At 44.2% G+C, this 9584-nt stretch overlaps 1 protein-coding gene across 1 annotated transcript; it reads left to right on the top strand.

Moving 5' to 3' along the window:
• The first annotated feature begins 137 nt into the window (after window positions 1-137).
• On the top strand, window positions 138-3375 carry LOC133970998 (5-hydroxytryptamine receptor 3A-like). The gene is made up of 9 exons (XM_062408164.1): window positions 138-177; window positions 292-461; window positions 778-822; window positions 961-1070; window positions 1444-1616; window positions 1700-1860; window positions 1952-2153; window positions 2601-2762; window positions 2996-3375. The coding sequence occupies exons 1-9, from the start codon at window positions 138-140 to the stop codon at window positions 3259-3261; spliced, it is 1329 nt and encodes a 442-aa protein (XP_062264148.1). The 3' UTR covers window positions 3262-3375.
• The last annotated feature ends 6209 nt before the right edge of the window (window positions 3376-9584 follow it).

The raw sequence follows: 9584 nt of genomic DNA, 5'->3' as shown, positions 1-9584 counted from the left end.
CTGTTCAGGACAATGAGGTTAATAACTCTTATTGACGTGGCATCTATACGTACATCTTCTATTGTTCCACTGTTTGAGTGAGTGTGTTTTTTGCAGTTAAAAAGCGTTCGCTCACGTCGAGCTGAGGGCAAACAGTCATGTCTGTGCTGATGACACTCGCTTTTCTTGCAGTCACTGGTGAGTTATAAAATGAACATATAATTTTTTTTTGTTTTGTTGCAGCTGGGATGTTTTTTTACTGTGTGACTTCCTGAGGGTTCAGATTCTGTGTTTTCCTCGTTGCCTCCTCAGCTGCAGGTGTCTCCAGCAGTGAGATGTCAGACTGCTCGTACTTGAGCCTCCTGACTCACTTGAACCTGATTCAAACAGACTCCCCTTTGTCAATAATGAGACCTGTGAAAAACTGGACCACAACAACTGTTGTTTCCCAGGACATGGTGCTGTTTGGTATTCTAGAAGTGGTGAGTGTCTTCTGGCAAACTGATTTTATATGTAAATGTATTAATACTGCTCCTAATGCACTTAAATACTTCCATTTATTTATACTTTACAATTCAAGATAATACCCTTTGCTGCTCTACATTTATTTATCAGTTTTATTCACAGTAGTGTACAAGTATGTATAGTTACCTGGCAAGTTACAAAGGATGCTATTCGAGTTACAGCTGTCGTTTCATTCGTCCCAGATGATTGACATGTTGGTGTGTTTTGGATACGTGGCTGTTTTTGTTGTTAATACTCATGAGTGCTCACCATGGTGCTGCTGATTGTCTGCAGGATGAAAAGTCTCAAACTGTCACCACTCACGTCCAGACACAAATGGTAAGAATCTGGACGTTCACATGAAACGTGGATACTTTTAATGTCACTAAATACATTAACATCAGGAGCATGGTTCACTGCCATAGCTCTTTGAGTCTTGTCACTCTCCAACCTGAGCATTTTCTTGTCTCCTCTCAGAGCTGGAGAAATGAATTCCTGAAATGGAATTCTTCGAGCTTCTGTGGAATTAAAATGTTGACAGTTCCTAGGAACATGCTCTGGGTCCCAGATGTATCCATTCAAGAGGAGTAACCATCAATCTAATCTATCTATCTCTCTATCTATCTATCTATCTATCTATCTATCTATCTATCTATCTATCTATCTATCTATCTATCTATCTATCTATCTATCTATCTCTTTTTCTTTCTTTCTTGTTTGTTTGTTTCATTCTTTCTTCCATACCTTTCCTTCCCCCCTCCCTTCCTTCCTTCCAAAAATTGCAGACAAAATTATTACAAATGGAAAAAATATAGCGCAATTTTTTTATTTGATATCCTGGGTTGATTTTATAGTCGTCTCAATGGTCAAGAGAGAAAACAAAATTAGTTGGGATTATAATCCTTGTGATAGAATGAAAAAAATCTTCTGATATATTCCATTTCCTTTTCCTCCGTTCAGCGCTTCGGACACTGGGAGCATTCAGAACAGTCCTCTGGTAACTCTGACATCTGATGGGTTGGTGAGCGCAAGCGGACGCCAGCGGCTGACGACCACCTGTCAGTTCAAACTGAAACTCTTCCCATTTGACACGCAGCGTTGTAACATCACATTTGGATCCATGAACTACGACAGTAAATTAAAACCACATCAGTTTTGTGTTTTTTTCAGCTGCGAGAAAAAATGTAATGTAGTTATTCTGTTTTTATTTACACAGCGGAATCACTGAAAATGAGAACAATCAACAGTCAAGAAGCTCTTTCTTTAGTCTCTGAGCAGATAATGATCACACAGGGAGAATGGGAACTTTTAGAGATAAAAATTATTTATTATTCTGTTGAAAAACAAAATGTATCTGAGAGCAGGCTCATATACACGGTAAGAAAATGTCATAACATAGTTATTTCCACATTATCCAACTAGGTTTATTGCTAGCCTAACTAACGTTTTTTCAATTTTTTTATTTCAGGTCATCATCATGAGGAAGCCAATGCTATATGTGATCAATTTAATCGTGCCCCTGTTTTACTTCCTGATCCTGGATTTGGGGTCATTTTTCATCAGGGGTGAAAAACTGAGCTTCAAAGTGACTTTGCTCTTGTCAATCTCTGTCCTCCTGCTCATTCTTCAGGAGATACTGCCATCCACTGAATCCAAGCTGCCGTTGATGGGTCGGTTGTCACACACACACACACACACACACACACACACACACACACACGCACACACACACACACACAAGCACATCTCTTTATAGTTGTGAGGACACTTATTGACATAATACGTTCCCTAGTCCCTTAACCATCACCACTAAATGCCAACCTAACCCTAACCTAACCTTAGTCTAGCCCTTATACAAAGTCTTAACTCTCGAATAGCCCTTCAAATTTGTGAGTACCGGCTGAAATGTCCTGACAAAGTCAAAATGTCCCATAAACACACAGACACACACAGACACACAGAGACACACACACACACATACACACACACACACATGGGCATGGCGGTGTGGCGGCGTGAGTGGCCCAGACCTTCGTACTTTTTTCTGTATGTGGCCCTCGGGATAAAAGTTTGGACACCCCTGCTCGACACACTGACCATGTGCATGTTTGTTTCAGCCAGCTTCTGTTTGTGGGTTTTCGCGCTGGTGGGGCTGAGCATCCTGGAGACCATGCTGATGGACTTTCTGTTGGGGTTCGATGGTTGCTGTGGAAACAATGCTCAAAACGCGGTTAATAACCAGGAAGCGGAAATTCAGCTGGAAGGCAACTCTCACAAAGGTACGTTTTGTGTTTTAGGTTCTATTATTATACAATTTTTTATACTACTTTTATTATAAATTTAATTTTATGTCATTATTTATACATCTTAGACTGTATATACTTTTTTTTTAAAGTTGGATTACTTATTTACTTTCTCTGAATTGTTTTCCTTAATATCCTAGTTTTTTATTTTTACTTTGTTCCTACTTACTCCACTTGTAACTTTCTTTTTAATACTGTTTGCCACACAGACCCCTCTGCAGCTGAAGAGCGAGGTCAGCTGGGTCCAGTGATGAAGCCCAGTGAGGTTGAGCTGCTGATGCTCATCCTGGAGGAAGTGAAGGTGGCTCGAATCGAAACCGGACGACACATCAAAGACGACAGAAAGCCCGGACGTTACACAAGACTGGTTAAAATCATAGACTCTGTGTATTTCGTCCTCTATTTTCTCAATGTTGTAGGATATTTGTTATACCTGAATATGGAGTGGCTTGGAAGCTATTTATCAAATATCTAAGAGTAGGTAGCTATAACCGGCCTCCTAATGAGCCTATACTTTACTCCTATAATAGCTCATTAATATATCAACATAAACATAATAAAATTGTGAAAATACATGCACTCATTTTTTTACAAATAAAAAGCTGCTTAGACAAAGGTTTTCACAGTCGTGGAGACACTGAGTCATAAATATGTTTTTGGGCTCCTGTTGACTTCAAATGTATAATGATAAAATTATCATTATTTCTCGCCCAGAAACTAAGAAGAAAAAAGTTGAGAAATGCAATGATTGGTTGATTAACAATTGAATCATCGTCAGACACTGACAAACAGAAGAATAGGTGATGCTTCTGAAAACCGCCTGTCATATGCTGTGGTCATGTGACAGGACGCAGCAGCAGCGAGGGGCGGGTTGAAACCAAATACGGAATTCAAAATAAAAGTGGTGTAATGGAAATCATGTGGTAAGCACGTTATTGTTGCGCTAACTGCATAGTGAATATGATGATAGTGTGCAGTGAGGTAAAGCAGTCTCAGTATCTGTCTTCAATGAACGACCATGTGTGGCTAACCTACACAAGATTCACACAATTCTTTGTATTTATTATAAAATCTCAATAACCCGTATAACAGTGTGTGACACAGCTTCACCAAACCTGCGCGTTAGCGAACAGATTCCAGATAAGTAGTCACACAACTTTGTACACATAAACAAAGTTCACACTAGTTAGTTACACTAAAATACTGTTTATGATTAAATAAAATAAGGATTTCTTTCCGACACTGGCCCTGTCACACGACTCTTGCAGATATTTGTAAAACAAGTACACAACAACACGTATTTTATTGAAATATGCACCATATGGTGTATTATTGGTGAAGAATATTGATTCCAAATTGAAAAATGGTTCTTAAAATGCAAGAAAAGTCTTGAATCAAATCTTTATCGCTGGTGTCTTTGAGTCAATGTTAACATAATCATTAAAAGTAAAGACGAGTGATCAGAGTTCTTTCTCCATTTCTTTTATGTGCGTCTTATTTTTCCATCATAGATATTTTCCACACAGATTCTACAGTACTGAACTGAATATGTCACTCAGACTTAAAACTCTGTGATGTTTCATCTTATTTATCAATGTTCAAATGTGCAGAAGATGTTCAGAAAGTACTCGTACACAAATTGAATTTTCCACAGTAAAATGTGAAACTAGTAACTGTTTCATTCCTTTTGTCGATAAAGCAACTATCAGTTTTAAAGAAAGTCAATATGGCAGGCTTCAGTTTCCTGGCTGTGTTTTATTTTCTCCTTCAGGTGAAGAACTGTGTCATCGACCATGGCGGGTGGAATTACAGAGACTGGGGAACCCTACCCAGCGTTTATGAGTGTCCTGTGGAATCATTTTATTGATTCCCCAAATCTTTCTGATCACACAAAGGTCAGGGAAAACTCTTAAATGTTTCATCAATTGAAACAGATTTCATTAAGTGATTGACTGATAGTTTAGCTCTATTTAGTTTATTCACCTTCAAATTTGATGCCTTCACATTAAGAATAAAATGTAATACATATAATTTTATGCAAACACACATATTAAGACACAAAAGGAATACTATTACCAGCCATCACTGCCTCTCCTGGAACCGTCACCTTATCGTGGTGGAGAGGTTTGCGTGTCCCTATGAACCTGAGGGCTGTGTTGTCTGGAGCCTTGTGCTCCTGGTAGGGTCTCTCATGGCAGAGTGGTCTCAGGTGAGGGGCCAGCCTAAGAATGGTTCAAAAAACCTCAATGAATAACGAAAAAAGAGGAGATGTGACCCGGCCCGGAGGCTAGGCCCAGACGGAGGGCTCGATGGCGAGCGCCTGGTGGCCGGGTTTGCCACGGAGCCCGGTCGGGCATAGCCCGAACAAACTACGTGGCACCCCCCCTCTCTTCATCCCATGGGCCCACCACCTGTGGGAAGACCCGTTAGGGTCGGGTGCGCAGCCACATGGGTGGCAGCGAAGGTCAGGGGTCTCGACGGACCAGACCCGGGCGGCAGAAGCTGGCTCTGGGGACGTGGAACGTCACCTCGCTGTGGGGAAAGGAACCGGAGCTTGTGAGGGAGGTGGAGCGCTATCAGTTAGATCTGGTGGGGCTTACCTCCATGCACAGTCTCAGCTCTGGTACCGTACTCCTGGATAAGGGTTGGACTCCGCCGGGCGGATGTGGGGATACTCATAAATCCCCGGCTGAGCGCCGCGGTGTTGGAGTTTACCCCGGTAGACGAGAGGGTTGCCTCCCTGCGCCTAAGGGTTGTAGGGGGGAAAACTCTGACTGTTGTTTGTGCGTATGCACCAAACAGCAGCTCAGAGTACTCGGCCTTCTTGGAGACCCTGAATGGAGTCCTGTATGGGGCTCCAGTAGGGGACGCCGTAGTTCTGCTGGGTGACTTCAACGCCCACGTGGGCAACGATGGAGACACCCGGAGAGGCGTGGTGGGGAGGAACGGCCTCCCTGATCTAAACCCGAGCGGTCGTTTGTTATTGGACTTCTGTGCTAGTCATGGATTATCCATAACAAACACCATGTTCGAACATAAGGGTGCTCATAAGTGTACCTGGTACCAGAGTACCCTAGGCCGAAGATCAATGATCGATTTTGTGATTGTGTCATCTGATCTGAGGCCACATGTTTTGGACACTCGGGTAAAGAGAGGGGCGGAACTGTCAACCGACCACCATCTGGTTGTGAGTTGGATCAGGGAATGGGGGAAATTTCCGGATAGACCTGGTAAGCCCAAACGAGTAGTGCGGGTGAACTGGGAACGTCTGGAGGAGGCCCCCGTCCTAGGTATCTTCAACTCACACCTCCGGCGGAGTTTTTCTGGCATTCCTGTGGAGGTTGGGGGCATTGAGCCAGAGTGGTCGGTGTTCAAAGCCTCCATTGCTGAAGTTGCGGTGGCTAGCTGTGGCCTCAGGGTCTTAGGCTCCTCAAGGGGCGGTAACCCTCGGACACCGTGGTCAGGGAAGCCGTCCGATTGAAGAAGGAGGCCTTCCGGGATATGATATCCTGGAGGACTCCGGACTCGGTTGCAGGGTACCGACAGGCCCGAAGGGCTGCAGCTGCTGCCGTGTCGGAGGCTAAGCAGCGGGTGTGGGAGAAGTTCTGAGAGGCCATGGAGAAGGACTTTCGGTCGGCACCAAAGTGTTTCTGGAAGACTATCCGGCACCTCAGGAGGGGGAAACGGGGAACCATCCAAGCTGTGTACAGTAAGGATGGGACTCTGTTGACCTCAACTGAGGAGGTCGTCGGACGTTGGAAGGAACACTTTGAGGAACTCCTGAATCCGAATAACACGCCCTCTATGTTGGAGGCAGAGCTCGAGGTTGATGGTGTTTCGTCGTCAATTTCCCTGGTCGTCAATTTCCCTGGTGGAGGCCTATTCAACATCGCATGGGAGTCGGGTACAGTGCCAAAGGAGTGGCAAACCGGGGTGGTGGTTCCCCTGTTCAAAAAGGGGGACCAGAGAGTGTGTACCAATTACCGGGGTATCACACTTCTCAGCCTCCCTGGTAAAGTCTACTCCAAGGTGCTGGAAAGGAGGGTTCGGCCGATCGTCGAACCTCAGATTGAAGAGGAACAATGCGGTTTTCGCCTCAGACGTGGAACTACGGACCAGCTCTTCACTCTCGCAAGGATCCTGGAGGGGGCCTGGGAGTATCATAGCACAGGACCTGAGGTGGACGGAGAACATCACCTCCATCACCAAGAAGGCCCAGCAGAGGATGTTCTTCCTGCGGCAACTGAGGAAATTCAGCATGCCGCGGAAAGTGATGGTTGAGTTCTACACAGCCATCATTGAGTCCATCCTCACCTCATCCATCACCGTTTGGTTCGCTGCCTCCACTGCCAAGGACAAGGGCAGACTGCAGCGGATCATTCGGTCAGCTGAGAAGGTCATCGGCTGTGACCTGCCGGCTCTCCTAGACCTGTTCCACTCCAGGACCAGAAAGAGAGCAGGCAAGATCATCGCTGATCCTTCCCATCCCGGTCACCACCTGTTCCAGAGACTTCCATCTGGGAAAAGGTTCCGGGCCGTCAGGACTAAAACCTCGCGTCACCTGAACAGTTTTTTCCCCATGGCAGTGGGGCTCACAAACAAGCCCCCCCCATCACACTGACTCTGCTGACCCCCCCCCCCCCCACCCTCGCACATAATTTATAACACTACATTATTGGCACTACCACCAATCTTTGCACCTTAAAACCGAACACAACACATTTACTGTATATATTATTTTTTCGATATTGTTGTTTTTTATATTGATGTTTATATTGCTCTATATTGTTGTTTTTATATTGTTGTTTGTAAAGTGCACCAACCACACCAAGGCAATTTCCTGTATGTGAAAATATACAAGGCAATAAAAAGAATTCTGATTCTGATTCTGATTCTGAGTATGCCCATCCGGTCCACTTGTGTTTTGTGGATCTGGAGAAGGCGTATGACCGGGTCCCCCGGGAGAAACTGTGGGAGGTGCTGCGGGAGTATGGGGTAAGGGGGTCTCTCCTCAGGGCCAATCTTATAATTGCTCTGAATTCTAACTTTTGGTATTAAACTATTATTTCCTTAGATTCATTCACATCACATATATTTCATGCAGCTGTCTGATAAGTTCTGGAGGTCGGACAGAGTGACTTTGTTGACATTGTTTTGTTTCGTTGTTTTGGTTTCGATATCAAAGGACATTGTTTGTATATAGCAGGAACATCATATTCCTTTCTCCAATGGTCCACATGGCATCAGTTATGTCAAGGCCTTTCATGAAGAGAACATTTTGCTTAGCAACTATCAGAGTAATAGTAGCGTCACGGAGAGCGGCTTCTTGTCACTTCCTGGATTCCTTGACAAGAGGCGGTGGACTACAGCTTTGGAACAATAACGGAGAACCAAATTGATTTGCGGTGACTCCCCTTCCATCTTTCATAACCAATCATATTAAATCTACTGTTATAATTATATCAAACCCCTTTTGTTCGGGGCCATTATTGACTTCCTATTGCTAACTTATTTAGCCTAGGCTGTGATAATTGTCCTTAGCTATGTTGTTCAACTTTCATTGACTCTCAATAAACTCTTGAATTGGATCAGTCCGGCTCTTCTCATATTTGGGATAAACCAACACACTTAACAGGTCAAAGGTAAGGCCAGGTCTCCCCCGATTCTTTTCTTTTCTACAATCCTTCCAAGGGGGCAGGCTGCCAGCCTTATTTCCTGTATTGCCGAGGGGGGAGCCTGGCTGCTCCAACTCACATCTTCTCTTCCCATCTACGAGAGGAGCGCAAAGGTGCAGCTTCCAGCTCATCTCATCAAGGAAACCTCCTCCCAAATCAAGCTCTACCAAACTCCTAGTAGTGACTCGATGTTCTGCAGGAGAACTTCGAACCAGCCATTGAGCCCTGCGGTTCAACAGAACCGCGAAGGCAGAAACCTTACAATCAGCCAGAAGACTGGTAGATGCTGCATAGAGTGGATAACGTTCCCTCACGTGCACGTTCAACATGTGAAAACTGATCGTAAAGGTCACTGTTCGCGAAAAATATGCGCGACATGCAGAAAACTGCACAGGGAGCGGCTGCAGAGCGGGGTTGCCGACTCCTGGCTCCTAAAGAGCGATTGTTTACTGCTCCGCCGTTATAGATGCGGACGTCAAAGCATTAGTTCAGCTAGAATATTAGTTCCGCCTTTCAAATAAACACAGCAACGATCGCAATGACATGGTGCAAGCATTCGATTTAGACAGCGTCTCTCCTCAGGAGAAGGAAAACATTCCGTAACGTTTTAGCTAGACCTCGGATAATATGACCGTGTTCACCGTTCAAATTCAATATTTGTCATTAAGTTTCGTTCACTTCAACGTTCTCATAAAAATGAACGTGTTCAGTGAACGCGTTCTTTTGAACTCGTTCATGCACAACACGGCCTGAAACTCAATACTGTCCTACCTGCCTTGGCCGCCTGTACTGAATGCTGTTCACTGCAAAGAGCCCGGATGAGCTCTACTCACCTTGAAAATCAGCTGCTGCTCAAACTCAACAATAAGTTTGTAGACTAGTGCTCTAAAGGTCGACCAAAGTTGAACCAAAAGTTTAAATATACAGTTGCACAGTGGCATTTTAACTTTTTATTTTCGCTGTCATGTGGTTCATGTCTTGACATGATCCTCCCAAAAGTTCTTAAATGTTGTGTTGACATGTTAAATGTTTGACATCTTTAATGTCATTGCACTTATATTTGTAAAGATTCTCCTTTAATTAAAAATAACTGTTATTGGATTGGATTTATGACCCCTTGTCC

This window comes from Platichthys flesus, chromosome 16 (genome assembly GCF_949316205.1).
Source record: "Platichthys flesus chromosome 16, fPlaFle2.1, whole genome shotgun sequence".
Classification (NCBI taxonomy): Eukaryota; Metazoa; Chordata; class Actinopteri; order Pleuronectiformes; family Pleuronectidae; genus Platichthys; species Platichthys flesus.
The sequence above is the reverse complement of the archived record's forward strand: the minus strand, read 5'-3'. Positions and strand labels throughout refer to the sequence as shown.

What these genes read in the sequence shown, in the direction of transcription:
- LOC133970998 (XM_062408164.1), top strand. Translation starts at nt 138, where the DNA reads ATGTCTGTGCTGATGACACTCGCTTTTCTTGCAGTCACTG. An exon ending in AGAGCAGGCTCATATACACG is followed by an intron (nt 1,861 to 1,951) that starts GTAAGAAAATGT and finishes TTTTTATTTCAG; the next exon opens with GTCATCATCATGAGGAAGCC. An exon ending in ATCCAAGCTGCCGTTGATGG is followed by an intron (nt 2,154 to 2,600) that starts GTCGGTTGTCAC and finishes TGTTTGTTTCAG; the next exon opens with CCAGCTTCTGTTTGTGGGTT.